This window comes from Anoplophora glabripennis, unplaced genomic scaffold, assembly GCF_000390285.2.
Source record: "Anoplophora glabripennis isolate ALB-LARVAE unplaced genomic scaffold, Agla_2.0 scaffold963, whole genome shotgun sequence".
Lineage (NCBI taxonomy): Eukaryota > Metazoa > Arthropoda > Insecta > Coleoptera > Cerambycidae > Anoplophora > Anoplophora glabripennis.
In genome coordinates, this window is record NW_019417303.1 from 110539 (window position 1) to 129276 (window position 18738).

General features: G+C 31.6%; 2 protein-coding genes across 2 annotated transcripts in view; one reads left to right on the forward strand and one right to left on the reverse strand.

The window, feature by feature from the left end:
- The window catches only part of LOC108915087 (fatty-acid amide hydrolase 2-A-like), a 21915-nt gene continuing 3177 nt past the window's right edge, over positions 1-18738 (reverse strand). Inside the window, exons 4-9 of the mRNA XM_018721043.1 lie at positions 12779-12934; positions 7690-7779; positions 7407-7638; positions 7202-7352; positions 5520-5669; positions 1-685 (exon numbers count right to left, since the gene is read on the reverse strand). Coding sequence (XP_018576559.1) covers positions 407-685; positions 5520-5669; positions 7202-7352; positions 7407-7638; positions 7690-7779; positions 12779-12934 — 1058 coding nt within the window. The 3' untranslated portion in view covers positions 1-406. The remainder of the gene's footprint in view (positions 686-5519; positions 5670-7201; positions 7353-7406; positions 7639-7689; positions 7780-12778; positions 12935-18738) is intronic.
- LOC108915088 (G patch domain-containing protein 4) lies at positions 10842-12720 on the forward strand. Its single transcript, XM_018721044.1, has 3 exons — positions 10842-10997; positions 11105-11911; positions 11965-12720. Exons 1-3 carry the CDS (start codon positions 10952-10954, stop codon positions 12393-12395), a joined length of 1284 nt encoding a protein of 427 aa, XP_018576560.1. The 5' UTR covers positions 10842-10951; the 3' UTR covers positions 12396-12720.

Genomic DNA, 18738 nt, shown 5'->3' on the forward strand with positions numbered 1-18738 from the left:
ATGGCAAAAAGTCATTGGTGTACAAATAAAAACTTTTTAAGGTGGACATTTAAAAAATATTAATGTGCTTATAAAGTATACCACTGCAGTAAATTTTTGCCTTTACTTGGGCAAATTATTAATCCAAGTTTCATCAATCTCCTAACTATATAAATGTAAAAAAATTTAAATGTCAATATCCTGTATCTGGAAATCCAGTGGTATTAGGCCGTTTGTTAAGGTTCTTGAAGTTATAACATGGACTTCATTCAGATAATACAAAAACCAACCTCAATAAAGGGAATGTTATATTATTGTGTCCTGTACATTAGAAAAATCACATTGATTTTGGTCTTTTTCAAGTGAAAGTGGATAAGTGCAGTTTAATTGAAATAAAAAAAAAATTGAAAAATAAGTTATAAGCCACTTAAGAAGTTTGGAAAGGCGGTACATATCCACCAAATGCTTTTTCCAATTCTCCTGCCACCGCAATACATAAATGATCTTGATGAGGCGCTGCAACAACTTGTATACCAACGGGTAGACCATTTTTTAAACCCATTGGAACTTGCGTCACTGGGAATTTCAATACATTCCAAATGGCGAACAGATTAAAGTTCCAAGGCCTCAAAAGGGCTGTGTGGTGGTAATTGGCAGGCCATGGTGCAGAAGGGTAGAGTAGTACACCGTCATCTTTAAGTTTTTCCTTTAATGTAGATTAGAAACATTTTAGAAAATGTAAATACAGGGTGTCCCGAAATTCATACAACAAAATTTGGTCATAGATTCTTAAGACAAATTTAGGGGACCCATATTTTTTCTTTTTGCCAACTGGCCCCCGCTTTCGGAGTTAAAGCCCCCTGAAATCTGACCCTAAGAAGTCTTTTTTATATCTCAAAACCATGTGGTACGAGAATCACTAAATTTGGTACACAGGGGTTTTATGACATGTGGAATCTCACAGTGCTACGCTTTTTGGCGAGAAACTCCCTTGAGACACTTTTTCGTGGCCCCCCTTGTCTTTGGAACCAGAAAAATTTGGTCGCAAATTTGATTTTTTTAAAATTATTATTAGCTAGAAAGCCATTGAATTTAGAAACTTTTTTCTCTTGATATTTGTTTCGTAAAACGCAATGTTTTTGAGGAAAATGGCGAATCATGATATGCATTTGATCACATTTTGACATTTTTCTCGAAAACATTGTGTTTTACGAAAAAAGTATAAAGAGACAAAAAGTTTCTAAATTTAATGGCTTTCTAGTGGACTGATAATTTTTAAGAAATTTAAATATGCGCCCAAATTTTTTTGTCTCCAAAGACAAGGGGGCCCACGAAATTGTTTTAAGGGAGTTCCCCGTCAAAAAATGTAGCACCATCAGATTCCACATGTCATAAAATCCCTGTGTGCCAAATTTAGTGATTATCGTACACCAGGGTTCTGAGATATAAAAAAAAAAGATTATTCTTGGTGGCGGACTTCAGGGGGCTGTAACTCCGAAAGAGGGGGCCACTTGGCAGAAATAAAAAATACGGGTCCCCTAAATTTGTCTTAAGAATCTGTGACCAAATTTTGTTGCATGAATTTGGGGACACCCTGTATATAGATTTATAGGGTATCCCAATTTTCCTCCATGTAATGTACTCATAGTTACTATGGATTGTTGAAAAATAAGATGATTTTACAAAACTTACCTCTATATGAAGTTGCTTTGTTTTACAAATATAATTTTGAAATTGAAGCAGAATTTATACAGCCTCGAATTTCGAATTGTGAAATATGTACTTCATATAAATTAGTCTATGATGTTAAAACACTTTTGTCTTATTTAAATGAAATTACTACAATCAAAAAATTGATTGATTTGAAAATAAAAACAAATTAATGTTAGTTCAGAGACTTGTAATCAAATGTTTTTTCATGAATATTACTGAATATGGTTACCTTTTCTAATAACATAATTTTGTAAAAAAATTATACCCACCCCAGATTTATCTTAACTTTAGATCGCAGCTTATATAAATCAGATAATTCAGATAAGCCAAAATCGTAAAACTTGCGGAATGTGCATCTTTTTCAGTCTGCAGAGAGCCTCATCCTATGCTCACTAGTTGTGTGTAATAAAAGGAGGCTTATTTAAAGGAGTCGATAAAATTCAGAAATTGTGAAATGAGTCGATGTACATCTTTTTAAGTATGCAGATAATTCTTAGAATAATAATTTAAGTTTCTTTAGATTCTCTAAAAAGGTAAACAAGTAGAGATGTTGTGATATCAATTGGAACCTATGAATCTTAAAGCACAGGACCGTCTGCACTTCTCTTGAAATTTCTTCCTATGCTTTAGCCAAGGTCTGTCTCGTAATTTATACTCGTATAGCCATTGGCCGAGTCCGGTATTAGTAGACCAGCCCCCTTGATGTAGAATCGACGGCGGCGCGCTGGTCATCAAAGCAATCCTGTATTGGTCCACTAGGTAGTAAATAATTTTTTGCATGGTATTCTATAATTAATTTGGTATCGAAGGCGGTTCACTTGGCTTTGCCAGTGCAGTGGAGAGCAGTGCTTGGCGTGGTATATTGTTGGTAAAATACATATTATTAATTATTAGTTAATATGATTATTTGTTCATATCGTAACCAGTAAAAGGGTAATAGTTATTAAAATAAATATTATATGTAATTATCTAGTAATTTAGCATGGCTTTCTGAAGACCCTTATAAACGGAGGATAACGAAATAAACTGGCAAAATCCCCAAATAATTTAACCGGTTTTTGTCGAAAGCATCAAAACAAACACGTTCAAAGTCAACGGATTATAGTAAATATATATGAATGTTTGAAAAGAGGAAATAGTGAACAATGTGAAGAAATTAGGAAACTGATTAGTGAATTAACTAATATCAAAAACAACAATTTATCACGTAATTAAAGAAGGAGACGTTATTAGTCACGTACAAAGAGGAAACGGAAAAATACAAAATTAAAGAATATTGACGATTTTGCCAGAGATGTAATACGGCGCAAAATAAAGTTCCTACTCTAAACAGGATTCGAGATAAATTAAGCGATTATCTTGATTATACTTATAAATCTTTAGATGTTGTATGACATGTTTTATTACAATCACGACGAAGTTGCACTTCGGGAAGATTATTTACAAAAAATTAGATGATATCGCCAACTAAATATGAATATAGCTCGGAATATAGTATATTTAGACAACAGGACAAAATTTTTCTGGATGCCTATGGATTCCGTAGAATTTATGAGTTAAGTGTTTTTATGCGGTTCCAATTGAGATCGTAACAACTATACATAATCTATATAGTTATATTATAAAAAAATATATCTATACCTATCACTATCACATATATAATGTGATACAGTGGTAGCTGATGAATAGTGGTCGTATTTTGACAATGATGCATGCGGGGCCCATATTGTTTTTTAGAGAACTTTCATGATGAAAAATTTTCTAATGGAATTGCCAAAATTAAAAATTAAAATCCTGAGATCTCGAAAAAGGTTGAACATATTTGTAATTTTTTTTTCAATAGTTATCTGATAGATACAAATAGTGTTTTTCTTATTTTTAAATTTTAATTCGATACTAATATTCTATTTTTCAAACTTTCTAATGTAACTATAAAAAAATGAAAATTTTGAGAAAAGTAAAAAAAAATGTTTTCATCTGTCAATTATAAAAAAAAATATTTTGCAAATATGTATATCTGTAACCATTTTTGTGATTTCAGGATCGGCAACCCGTAATTAAATGTTTTGTTTTGCAATTTTTTTTTTTTAATTTGTCATCAAAGTTCTGTTTGTCGTTCTATAAATCATCCCCAAAAAAATTGCATGAATCCCAAGCTGTATTATCAAAATATGATCACTTCAATTTCAACAGCTGCCAATGATTTGTTATTTTATGATTATTCTTTAGTTTAATAAATAGTATGCTCAAGACAATGTAGAAAATACTAAAATCTTGTATATTACAGACAAAAAAAAGTTATGGCCATTAATATGAAGAACATTTAAGGAGGACGGAACAAAAAAAATTGTGTTATTATTAATATATAATCTAACATTTTGACATAATGTAATTGTACCAAGTGTTAGAGATACCACTTTTAATATTAGTAAATGCAAACACATTATACAAATTATCCAAAACTGGTTCTAAAACTTTTTATTGTTTATAACCGAGGGCAAACAAACTATCTATGGTGATATTAATTCCTTAAATTACTAACTTTACTATTTTTAAGATATACTGGGTGTTCAAAAATTTGGAACCCCCCCTCTATCTCAGAAAATCGAACAAAAAAATGATTAGGACAAAAGTTGCAGGGTTTTGAGTGAGCAATCCAAGGGTGACCTTGACCATGACTCTGAAGGTCATTTAGAGGTCAAGTTGAAAATTTTAAATGGACCATATATTTTTGGCCCCGGAAATGGAAAAAGTGGAAATTTTTACATTCGGATATGACCTTGACCATGACCTTCAAGGTAGTTTACAGGTCAAGTTGCTTTTTAATAAATGACCCGATATTCTTGAGTGCAGAAATTCAGTGAGCGTAAAATTAAAAAATGACCTATACCATGTCTTTGACCATGACCTAAACGGTAACTGTAACGTCAAACGTAAGCAAAGATCATAAGTTTAATAATGCTCTTACGAAAAAAATTTAAAGGCAAAAAAAGTATACGGGTCCATTTAAAATTTTCAACTTGACCTCTAAATTACCTTGAAGGTCATGATCAAGGTCTTATCCGAACGTAAAAATTTCCAATTTTTCCATTTCCGGGGTTAAAAATATACGGTTCCATTTAAAATTTTCAGGTCGACTTCTAAATGACATTCAAGGTCATGGTCAAGGTCACCGTTGGATTTCTCACTCAAAACCCGGCAACTCTTGTGCTAATCATTTTTTTGTTTGAGCAGTATTTTCTGAGATAGGGCTTCCAAACTTTTTGAACACTGAGTATATTTATCACGTTTATTATCTATTTTAATATGATTTCCTGCACAAATAAAAAATTCTTATTACGATCCTGATCAGCACTTCTACATCTTGAATAAGATCAAAGTGTTATACAATGGAATGAATGTTCTGGTTTATATATGCTGCGCTAGAGGTAAGTTTCTAAATGTAGAATATTGGGACACCCTGTATTTTCAACAGTTTTAATCAACTGTATGAATGTAGTTTCTATATAATTTACTAACAAGCTTTTTTTTAGACAGAGATCACATATTGTATTCATTTAAAATTCCCTTTGTACACACAGTTCAAAAGGAGTTAATAATATTTATTGAGGAATAAGGAGTACAACGATGGTTTCACAAAAGACTACAGAAATTCCAAAAATTGCTTTGGTCGTTACACATTTCTGCTTTCACTTTACTTTTACATGTTAATAGAGAATAGAAATACTTTTGGAGTAAAAATGAGTAGGCATAAAAATTGGAATTATGGATTAATTTAATCTCTTACGAACAATGAAACAAATCTACAAAATAATGTAGTAACTTACCAAAATTTGTTTTCTTAATTTCTCAGTTTCCCTAGTAGCCCACTCCCCGTTAGGGTAGGGCAAAAGACAGTTCACAAAGTTAAAGATTGTTGCCGTAGTGTAATCTCCTCCAACGGTAAAATGTTTTAGAATTTCCATGGCAGGATTTGTCTATAAAAGGAACACCAGTATAAGGACAAATTAGAATTGCACTAATTACATTACTGTGAAATCTAAAATAATAAATGATATGAGCTAATAACTGGCTTATCGAAGTGCCCATACAATAATAAATTGCTCTTTTCGAAATGTATGAATATTTATAAATTCATAAATACTGGACTAATTTAACGTTAAAAAACTGGTATTATACAAGGTGGTTCATTCACTGATTTCAGGGTGGATACTTTGTCAAAATATACAGGGATAAAACTCTTGGCCAAACTTTAATTGCAGATTCTACATGACAAAATAACAAAATAGTTCTTAATCATGCATCTGAAAATTCTTCATTTTCAAGATACAGGGTTTTTAAAATTATTGAAAATTCATTGTTTATTTCAACTTGCAAAAAGCAGCTATGAAATTATATTTTATTTTATTCATGATTGACGTATTTACTTGATTATTATGATTATTTCAAAAGTAACTTGATGTCATGCACTTATTGTATTTTACCTTCTATCTCAAAACCAGTGGACTCTAGCGACATAAAGCAAGAATCCATTTTTGTATAGTCTTCTTATACAGGCTGTTACAAATTCGCTTCTCACTGCAGGGAAGTTTTCGGAAACGGTGGGGGCTACGAAGTAGCTTAAATGGGGGCAGAGTTGCAACATTATGCCTCTAAAAAATCAAGGCTAACAAGATTAGTTTTTGAAATATTTGAAAAAAAACTAAATTTTAGAAATCGGTTTGAAACCAATACATTGAAGATGAATTTTTCGAGACAATACGTTTGAATCTGGTTCAGGCTGAGGCAGTACAGTATTGAGGGTCATGAAGGCTTGCAAAAAATGTAATAAAGTTAAAGTCCTGGAAAGACGAAATGTCACATATAAAAATTGATTATGCCATTCGATAGAGAGCAAAAAGTTGCCATGAGAAAGTGTTCTTCTTTTTTCAGCATCACCTCAAACACGGCTGAAATGAAAACGGATTTCCAAAATTTCGTTTTTTTTTAAATATTTCGAAAACTAATCATGTTAGCCTTGATTTTTAAGAGGCATAATGTTGGTCCCCTGATTATGCAACTTTGCCCCATTTAAGCTACTTCGTATCTCTTATCGTCTCTGAGATTCCTGTAGTGAGAAGCAAATTTGTAACAGCCTGTATATAGTAATAGTGTCCAAGTTGGAAAATCTTGGAAAAAAAAATTGCTGAAATGAAAATTGACAATATTAAATGTTAATATTGTATTACATACAATATTAACAAATTGAACTTTTTTTTCCAAAAAATTTTTACCAAAATAAATCATTCTTGAAAATGGTTTGATTTATCAAGTTTAAAGAAGAGTAATTTTTCCTTAATAATCGATAAATCAACACCTTCAAAAAATGTTGCTGTTCATTAACCGCAAGTTTTAACAACTGTGTTAATCTTATAATTTAGCTTATATTATTTAGCTATGTAACCAATGATCTTACACATACTATACAACCTGTAGGACTAAAAAACATTAAAATAAGATATCTTGTTACCTCTCCCTCTCTATTCATTATATCCTTTTTAAAATTGGCATCTGATTCTTTGCTCATCCAGTATTTCCACAATTTTCCTGTATATTTGGTACCTTCAAATTCAAGTTCTTGAGGTTTTTGTAGTGATATCTCAGTGAAATAATTAACAGCACTGAAATAACAAATACCTTCAGATATTTATAAGAAATATATTTAAAATGTATACCTGGCTAATGTACTTTTCATTTCATCTCTGAATTGGTTCACAAACGGATCTTTTGGATCCATAATATAGTATATTTTAAGTTTTTTAACATCTACAGGCTGATCCAGTTTTAATCTACAGATGTTTTCGGCTACTAGTACCTTCAATAATGGAATAATATCCTCAACATATTTCGTTAGAGTTCCTACTACCACCATTGTCTGTTCCTCTTTACCAGTTCTAAAGGTCATCCCTAAAGGTTTATTAGTAAAAATAACATTTAACAATTTAATAATGGGCTTACCTTTAGTTGAAATGAGGTGTGACGTCGGTTTATGTCCAAAAACACCACACATAAAAGCTGGGATTCTGTTAGAACCTCCAATATCAGTACCTGGAAAATTTGAATATTTAAATTCATTATAACAAAATTCTTATTTAATTGTTCTCGGACTAAGGTTACTACCACAGAGCCTAGTCTAAGATCAATAAGGGTAGATCAATGATTCTTAGTTAGGCCGCTCGCAAACACGGCCACTTGTGGTCGCCACTAGTGGCGGCCACCAAGTGGCCGTGTTTGCGAGCGGCCTTTGGGTTCAGCGCAAACACAGCGTTGGCAGTGGCTCGATCGGGCCACACGTTGTGGCAGAAGTCGTACCTCGCTGCTTGTAGCCGACGACAGCCACTCGTCTTTCGGCGCAGACGCGGCCACACCAAGCGGCCACAGTCTATCGCCACGTTTCTGTTCGACGGGTACGTATTCTGAATTATGAGCACAGAAATGGAGGATATTATAGACGTAGATGTGTTTATATCCGAAACTGACTAGAGACGATACTGGATAGAAAATTCATGAAAAGTGGCGGCCACTGGTTAAAAAATTAGAAGCGCGTGGCGGCCACCTGTAGCGAATACTAGTGGTTGCTTCTAGCCACTTGGTGGCCGCCACTAGTGGCGACCACAAGTGGCCGTGTTTGCGAGCGGCCTTAAGGCTAAGGAAGTGCATCATATTTTACATCATTACAACTCAAAAAAGCATATAACAGACTTCGATCCTGCAAAATTCTAAGTAAGTCTAATGAGAGATAATTTTTTGCTATGGCCGAAGTGGTGCAAGTTTATATAAAATAGACAATTTTTGTCCATACTTTATGTTTAATAATAATAATTTACTACCTCCCATGGACAGGAATAAACAAAAAAGACGTTGCAGAATGACTTTTATTAAATAAGCTTCAATAAAAAAGACTGATTCATTCCTAACATTTTCTTTTTAATCATCTCGTTATCTTCATTTATTCAAGAGATTCGATAGTTTGAGGAAATGATTGAAAATTTGGTATATAATTGAAACTGCCAGTCACAACTGTGAAACTGTTTATTGTGGTGCCTTATGAATTTGGCAAATGCCATCTATTCTCTCTATTCTATAACTCTCTGAGCACTACATGGAAATGTCCAGTATTTGAGCAGCAGTGATTTTCTATCAATGCAATTACCCTTATTATAATCTTTTGGCGACACAAGTAAAATATTTAGAATATTTGACTTCACAAATTGTGACTGTGACAATAATGATTAAATCTTTTAAATATTTTCAATAAAAAATCAAATCTCTTAAATGAATGAGTATAACAAGATGATTAAAAAACGGAAATGTTAACAATGATACTGTCTTTTTAATGAAACTTATCTCATAAAGTTAAGAAGAATCATTCTTTAATTAAAAAAAAAATTATGACAATACTTTTTTCTTATATATATTGCAAGTAGTATACTTTTTTATCTATTTTATCTAAAACTATTTAAATCTACAAAAAAAATTGCAAGAAGATAATATCCGTTGTACTAAAATAATACTGAAAAGCTGATTAATAGTTATTTATGTACCAAGGGAGATACAGGGATGATTATGCCTGCAGGTGACAGGTTGCTTCCGAGGGCCGTTTAGGCCTATGTCTTTACAGTATATACTCCTGAAATACCCCTTATAATTAAATTAAATATGTCTGCTTTTATATTAATTTGCAGATTTTGTGGGAAGACTAAGCAAAAAAGTTTGGGAATTAGTGCAAAACAGTAAGATATTTTTTAATTTTATTTACCTGATTTTTTACTTTAAGGTGGGAAAGAAAACAGGATAAGAAATTTGAATTATCAAATGCATTGTAATGTCTTTTTTTGAAAATATGTAAGTACAAATTAACATTCTTGACTCACTTTCCAGTCAACAATCGAGATTTGTAAATGAATGTGTTATGCAAATCCAGAAATAAGAGATGCAGATTTAATTGCAAACAACAAATTTTGGATGCCTCCATAAAAATAAATCAGATACTGTGGTCGGTCATTCTATAGGACCACTTCCTTCATTCAATCTCTCGGGAAAATTATCTAAAAATTCGAGAACATTTAGGGCCAAATGAGCAGTTGCTCCCAGTGCCGGATTAAGCCTCGGTGGGGCCTGGGGCTTTAAGGGAAGGGACCCTCTTAAGGGCAGAAAAACAAAATAACATTGTAGAATAAATTGTTTTATGTTAAAATATTTATTTTGGCAACGAGAGAACAGAACACATTAAATGTAACTTATTGACCTTCCTTTTAAATTAATTTAGTATGCTATTTTCTTAATATTAAATTTTATATGTACCTAATACAACATACATTTCCAATGAAAATGATTTGTTCAGGTAAAAATTAGCATTAGAAATTGTCATTAAGTATTTTTATTACCGTTCATTAGTCTGTTTTTTTTTAATTTTTCCAATAGCATGTGGGGCCCCCGGAGCCTGTGGGGCCCGGGGCTACAGCCCCCTGGTTAATCCGGCGCTGGTTGCTCGAAACCACTGAAAAAATAATTTGCTTCAGAATACTTCATGAATCTTCGTCATTGACTTCAGATGTATGTAGGGATTAGATAATTTAAATTCCTATCTCTTATTTTTCCTTCTGATGCAAGCATAAAAATCATTTAAATAAAAATTTTTAAATATTACTGTTTATGTAGGTAATTGAAAGAAGCTTAATCATTATATTGAGTTGTCTTTACAATTTTTGAAGGGTGTAATAAAGAGCTGAAGATTCGTCACAAATTCGTTCACGTGTTTCATCGATATTCCAGAAAATTACTAGTATTACTACTTTTAAATATATTCGGGAGGCTAGTTTTGGTTGGGACGCCCTGTATATGAACCATTAAAAAAATGTTTACCTAATAATTGAAATCTACAGATAACGAAAGTAATAATTAGTTATTTCATAAACTAATAATTATACTTATATTAATTTAATTTGTATAACAAATCAATATTTTATTTGGTTTCCACATTGCACCCTCTAATCCCGTTGAATATTTAAACGCCCGCCATTTCTAAAGAGGTGGTGCTACAGATTACTGAACTATCAGAATTCAGAATTGCCAACTCCAACTATGACTACAGAAAAAATAATCACTTTTGTTTTTTATGTTTCCTATTTCGGATGTTTTGTGGGACTTTTTTCTATAGTTAACTGATTAGCCATGCTTATACATTTATAAAATAAATAATTATTAATAAATATTTAATATGGACTTTGCTCGTAAACAATTGGAAAAATATGGCTGGACGGATGGTAAGGAAGTCTGAAAACCGTTTAAATATGACATAACCTTAGTTTATCTATAGAAAGAAAACACGTATTTTAGATCCCACTTATTTATTTGTTTTAATGTTTATTAGGTAAAGGCTTGGGGAAGAACGAAGATGGCATATCAACTGCATTAAAACCAAAATTAAAATTTGACAACTCTGGTATTGGCCATAATATTGGGGAACATTTTACGAACAATTGGTGGGAAAAAGTATTTAACAGTGCAGCAGAGAATATAGAGATTGATACTGGTGATGAAAATCAAATCAAGATGAGAGTGAAATCTGCAGATTCTGTAGAAATTACAACAAAGAGTTACTCGGTAAAGCAGTTAAAAAAGAATAAGAGCCTAGAATATGGGCCTTTCCTTAAGACTGAAAAGTTAACTGAAAGTGGCATTCAGAGTTATAAAATAGAACCTTTCGAAGAACCAGAGTCTCTGAAAACTTTCAGTTCTCTTACCGATGAGGAATTATTTGCAGCATGTGGAGGAAGAACTGCTCACAAAGGCGCTAGACATGGCTTAAAACTTGGCGGAAAATTATCTAGAATAGAAAAACAGGAAAAAATATTGCTGAAGAAAATGAAAAAGGTGTCTTTGTCCGATGATAAAGATAAAAATGTAGTAGAGAAGAAACTAAAAAAACTTAAAAAACAAAAAGAAGATAACAGAGAAAAATACACTCCTATTATTGAGGACAGTATGGAAAGTACATCCTCTAATCATCTGAAGAAAAAGTCTAACAAAAAACGAAAAAGTGTTTCATTTAATGAAACAGTTACAAAAATTTACACTGTAGATCTCGATACTAGTTTTGATAGCGAAATAGGATCCCTGAAGGATGAAAACAGTAATGAACCTACTATGGAAAATGCAGCAAGTGGATCTGATGAAGGTAGTTTTTTTAATATATCTGTTACTACTATATTAATACAATATTTCTCATAGGTATTGAACAGGACATTGAAAATAATAATAATGATATGCAAGACAATCACAAAAGTTTTGAAGAAGCCCAATTCAATATAAATGACCTCTCAAAAGCGGAACGTAAGAAATTGAAAAAGAAGAGAAAGCTTGAAGCCAAAAGGAACACTTCCACAGGAATATTTTTACAGAAGCTTAAAGATGACAATGATGAAGATGAATCAATGGGTGACTTTGATAACAAAGATGTGAATTTAAAAAAGAGGAAGTTCGTAGATGAATGGTCACATGGAGATTTCAAAACAGGACACTCTAAAACTGAATCCCCAGATAGAAATAAGAGTAAGAAAAGTAAAAAGAAAAGAAAGAAACAACTGAAAATGGAAGAGAAACAGATAAACTCCATCGTGAAATCACTTGATAATTTTTGCCGTATATCTGAGAGTGAGTGATGACGCCTATGACAAGTTGTAGAGTACATTTTTTGGGTACTTGAACCATTTATTAGGATTTTTGTTTGTTAATGCGTAGTTGCGTAAGGCATATAACCGTTTTTTAATGGTACCTTTAACTGAATTATTTAGTATGTAATAGAATTACAGATTTATTTATTTTACTTGATAATATGAATGTAACTTCATTTAGTGTTGAATATTTTGTAACAATAGTTCAATTTTACCACCACAAAAGTAGTAGTTTCATTTTGTTACAAAAATAATTGTTACTTTTAATATTTGGCGTGTTATATTATTTGTGTAAATATGCAAATATTTTTTTATAAATACAATCCAAACATTAGATTTTTTTAAAGATATGTTCTCGTTTTAATACGTACCAATACCAATAGGTGTTCCTCCAGCTGCTAAAATGCTGGCCTCTCCTCCAGAAGAACCACCTACGGTTCTTGTTGTATCATAAGGATTATTGGTTATTCCGAATAAAGGATTACTAGTCTCTTGCCATAAATTCAACTGAGGAATGTTTGTTACACCTACATTATGATTAATTTTTTATTAATAATAATTCTATCATTTCACACAATTTGCTTTTCAAAGTTTATTTGTAGATATGAATAATCGGTCTTTATCTGCAGCTTTTCAGTTTAGTTCACATTTTATTACAGTTTAAATAAATTGACATGCTGCAGTCTCTTTTTTAGTGATGATTTTTTTAAAGGCGCGTATAGATTTGAGAGCAGTGCGGCTCACGTAACTAGTGTTACCAGTACGGACGGGGTTTCAAGCGTAGTTCGAGCTAACATTGGACAAGCTGGAGTGGTTTTTCGGCGAGCACAAAGGGATGCTCAGTGTCAGTTTGGATGGCAAAACTACGTGCTCACAAGTACATGCTTATTTAATCATACCATGGCAACATGGCCGGATGAAGACATTCTTTTATACCTGCACCACTTGCAACCATTATGCGAGAGTTTCTTGTTCAGACATCTTTCAAACGAAGACACATAATGGTGTGGTGGATTTGATCGAGCAATGCTGGCGCGAGCATTCATTTTTTCCACGAGCGGTTCATGAGCCACTTAGCTCGCAAGTCTATACGTGCCTTAAGATAATTGCTTCGATAATTTTTTAGTCTTCTAATCTATCGACTCCTCATAATATTTAAACCCAAATACAGGTTGTTCCAATTTATAGGTATACAAGCCATTAATATAGTAAAGAACAGCTAAAGTTGAAATATTTTTTATTAAATATACCGTAATATTGTCAATAAGTATTATTGACTGTATAATTCGAGTATTGAAACTTTATTTGTATACAGGATGTTAATTAAATACATAGACAAACATTTTGCTTTTTAAAATATTTTTGAAAACGAATGACAAGCTAATAATTTATCTAACCAGATGTGAAAATTCGCTGAATTTGGATATAAATAAGTGTACCAGTGGTGGAGATACCAGGAGTTACTTTCTCCAAAAAAACCCTAGAAATTCAGTGTCGCTAAATAAATTGAAAATTCAATTACTTATAACGTTTCTGAGTTAAAAAAATCTTTCATTTTATTTAAAAAACTAACCATTTTTGGATTATTACTTTTTTAGCTTTCATTAGCGTTATTAAACATTAAACATAAAAAAGGTAAAGGTTATGAAGCTTACCAGCAATTAGGCCATGCTTGGCCCTGTTTGACTATTAACTTACACTACCCTCTACTTTAACAATCACAAACATCCATAGGTATGACAGGAAAATTCCTTCGAATTTTCCTGCCGCGTGCGGGATTCAAACCGACTACGGCTTTACCGCACAGCCCTGATTCGTATGTCGGCAAACCATGGCAAACCATGGCCGCGCATTAAACATAAGTCTAGAACTACTAGTTTCACAAAAAAAAATTTCATGATTTTTTTATTTTCTAGATATGAGATTTTAAATACAATATAATCATAAAAAGTACCCTTGACACCGTTAACAAAATGCAAAATTTCTACGCCATAAATTTTTTTGGACTTAATTAGTTTGTATCTAAAATTGTATTTCCTATATAATAGTAATAATTTTTGTACATAAATTCAAAATGGTTCGATTTTTTTGATGAAATGAAAGATATCTTTTTTTTGTGAAAACAACAAGGAATTATAGGTAGCGATTGAATTTGCAAAATATACAATGGTGTCAAGTTTCTGGGATTTTCCCCTAGAATGAATTTTTAATTAGATCATTCATCATCATTGAACTTATATAACAGTAAAAGTGTCTGAAACTATGAACAAGAAAATTTGAGGAGCAATTCTTGTGAGGAAGCGATTCATAAAAGTAATGGTACAAGTTCCTAGGATAGTCGGAAAACACAATAGCTTTGTTCCTAGAGTAAATCAAAACGGTTTCCAATGCTTTCACATTATGTTATAATGCTTAAATGATTTAAAATTAATTGTTTCGAATCAAATGCGATTTGTTCTAACTGTTGGAAATTGTTTCCAATATCTTGCCATAACTTTTTTCTTCACTAAGTGCAGTTATTTATGAAAAAATCTGTTGAAAAACTAAAAGGTTTAAATTCATTGGCAAGGAAATTGATTATGCGGTTTTTCAAAAAATTAAACCACTAAAAATTAGTGAATCCTAAAAAGTTAATAACTGTTTCTGAGAAAAAAAATAGTTTATATGAACTACATTTTCCCTTGAAACACTAGTAAATTATTCTTACTTTTTTTTATAATCTACTCTTAAAAATTAATTAATTTTAAAAAAATTAATACGCGGATTTTAAAGCTTATCTCTGTACAATTTCTTCATGTCCAAATCCTACATTGTTTAAAATTTTAACTGTTCTGCATCCAGTTAAATCGTGGTATTTGGCACTTATGCCTATAATGCACGTTGGAAATTAAACTTTCTCAAAATTGCAAATGCCGGTCTGGTACGATTCCATTTTAGGTGTAAATTTCTTAGAAACCATATAATTTTTTTTTAATTTGAAATGTGACATTCTATAGTGCTAACATCTTTTTGGTCTTAATTAATAAAGACCAAATGTATAAGAAAAAATGACCCTTTTTTGACATAACTTTAGAAAAAATTAAAGGAATAAAAAATAAAAAAAAATGGAAATATATGAAAATATACCAGGAAAATGATCAAACACATTTTTAAATTTGCATATAAAATTTAAAAACTAATAGACAGAATAAAGGAATATTTTTACGACTGTAAAATAGCCTCTGGTTATTAGATTTTGGATGAAATAAATTGTAATATTAATAATAATATTGTAATAATGGTAATACAGTTATTATTTAATAAAAAATATCCAACCCCCTTTATTTTTTTATTTACTGTATTAATGGCCTGTACACCTGTAAATCTGGACATCCTTTTAAATGTTGATCTAGTTGGAATTTGGTAATCCAGAACGTGCATTTTTTTTATTAAAATAAAAATAATTCTTATTTGTCTTTAGACATTTTACAATGTACCTATAGAATATATAATAAAAACAGTGTATAAATTACGATTTACACAGGAGCACAAATGACAAATTTATGACTCATACAAATGAGTTTCACATGAGAATCGACAGAGAGCAGAGGCATCTAGGGGAATCCAAATTACGGTAATTTAAAGCTACTTACCTTTATACTAAGCTGCATCCCTGAAAATGGGGTTTCAAATTTCGAAAAAATCAATATCTATTATACTTGAACTTAGAAAAACCAAAGAGTGACTGCAAAAAACCTACGATTTTTGCCCATTTTTTCACAAATCGCAGAGAATTAAAAAAAAATACATAAAAATATGTTTTTGGTCGCAAATTATTTGTCGTAAAAAACTTAAATGACGTAGCTTTTAGTATTTTGAAAATTTAAAAAATCACCCCTACTTAGGGGTTGAAAAAATGCCAAAAATGAAGAATTTGAATATTACCAATTGATATAAAAACTATTAGCATGTGAATTATCTTATATATATTTTTTAATTTTTACATTTCTGATATTCTCTATTTTTGGGGATCATTCCACCCTCTGAGCGCGCTTAAGGGTGGATTTTCTAATTCAACATGCTTATTTCAGTCATGAGAATAAATCTTTCTTTGTATCAAAAATCATTCAATAGAAAAATTCACATGCTTATCGTTATATTTACAACAGGTACTGTAACGATTGATAAAAATAATTTTTCTTTGAGAAGAAGTTTTAGTGATATAGCTATTTTAAAATTTCGTGTAGCTATTTCAGATGAGCACTGGCATAATCTTTATAATTTAAAACATATTAATGATGCATTAGCGTATTTTAACAGTGTATTTTTATATTATTTTAACGTTCATTTTGCTCTTCGTAAGTATTACAATAAGCCATGTGATAAAAAATGGGTTGATGATGAAGTTAAAGCTTCTAGTAAACAATTAAAGAATGTTTACAATCTTCGGAAAAGTTTCCCTGAATTAATTCCTTTTTATAACTTTGAAAAGAGGCGGCATCGGCATTTGGTTGAGCAATCTAAAAAAACTTATTATCAGAACAGAATCATGTTTTCAGAAAATCAACCACGTTCCGCTTGGAAAGTTCTATCTGAATTGTGTAATCGTAATAAATCACATAATAATATCCAACTAAATGTTGATGGGGTATCTTATGATCAACCGGCAATGGTGGCTTCATTATTTAATGAATTTTTCATAGACGCCCCTCAAAGGGTGGTTGATCGAATACCTAATGCGGTAAACAATTTTAATTCATATAATCATTTCAAGGAAAATAGTAGCTCTCTATACCTGAAACCATATACTCCCACTGAAGTTCTTGAATTGCTCAAAAGAAAGTTAAAAAATAAAAGATCGTCTGGGTCAGACGATATACCAACGTTTGTAGTGAAGCATGTTATCGACTGTGTAATACATTCCATTACGTATCTTGTCAATCTGTCCTTTGAGTGTGGTGCATTCCCAGAATTATTGAAGACCGGAAAGATTGTACCTATTCTTAAAGGGGGTGACCCCAGTAATATCGAAAATTACAGACCTGTAACTGGGCCTGCTGCCTTTTCAAAGATATATGAATATTGTTTTTTAAATAGATTATTATCGTTTCTTGATAAGTTCAATATTTTAACAAAGAATCAGTATGGGTTTCGCAGCGGGATGTCCACGAGCACAGCCATTCATTCACTTTTAAGTAAAATATACCATTTTATTGAACTTGATGAGTGCCCTATTGGAATTTTTTCCGATCTAAGTAGGGCTTTTGATTGTGTCAATCACGAAAGGCTGATATGGAAGTTAATATCTTTTGGAATAAGGGGTCTGGCTCTTGATTGGGTACAATCTTTTCTAGAAAACAGAACTCAGTTTGTTGCTATAAAAGATAGCAGTTATACAGTAACCTGTAGGGATGGGTGTACCACAGGGTTCAATTTTAGGTCTGATGCTTTTTTTGTTGTATATGAATGATGTCGATTCAATTTCATTAAATACAGGTTTCACTATCTACGCTGATGACACTTCCTTAATCACTTCCAGCGGTGATGATATAAATTTGGAGGCTAATTGTAATATTTTATTAGATGATTTAACAAAATGGTTTTCTGAAAATCAGTTATATTTTAACATCAATAAAACGAAAATTTTAAGATTTCACAGTTCACAAAAAAATTGTAATACTTTAGATTTTACCATTGATAACACACGTTTAAGTACTGACTCTGAAGTAGTGAAATTTTTAGGTCTTTATATAGATAAACATTTGAAATGGCATGCTCACTGTGATATACTAACGAAGAAACCCTCCTCTCTAACGTATCTATTTCGTAATTTGAGATCGGTTTTAAGTATTGAACAACTTCGCCGTTTATACTACGCACAAGTTGAAAGTCGTTTCAGATATGGTCTCTGTTTCTGGAGTAACTCCACATTTACTACTCAGGTTTTTATTGCTCAAAAAAGGCTGCTAAGAACTATAATGGGAGTTCCTAGATATTATTCATGCAGGGAAATATTTAAAAGCTTAAGAATTTTAACTTTGCCCTGTTTATTTATATTCGAATTGTGTCTGTACGTGTTTCATAATAAGAGCAAGTTTATGTTAAGTAGTTCTTATCATATTATAGTTAGTTCTTATCAATACGCGACAAAATATGGATTTTCATTTGCCATTTGCTCGAATAAAAATAACAGCTAACTCTCCCGACTGTTTGGGCCTTAAAATATATAATAAACTACCTGAGGAACTTAAATCAATGCAAAGTGTATATTTATTTAAGGGCGCTCTAAAGCAATTTTTAATGGAAAAATGTTATTATACTGTTTCGGCATTTTTGCCTACTCTGTATTAAT

Coding starts and splice junctions, on each gene's coding strand:
- LOC108915088 (XM_018721044.1), top strand. CDS start 10,952: ATGGACTTTGCTCGTAAACAATTGGAAAAATATGGCTGGACGGATG. Junction 10,998..11,104: donor AAAATATGGCTGGACGGATG/GTAAGGAAGTCT, acceptor AATGTTTATTAG/GTAAAGGCTTGGGGAAGAAC. Junction 11,912..11,964: donor AGCAAGTGGATCTGATGAAG/GTAGTTTTTTTA, acceptor TATTTCTCATAG/GTATTGAACAGGACATTGAA.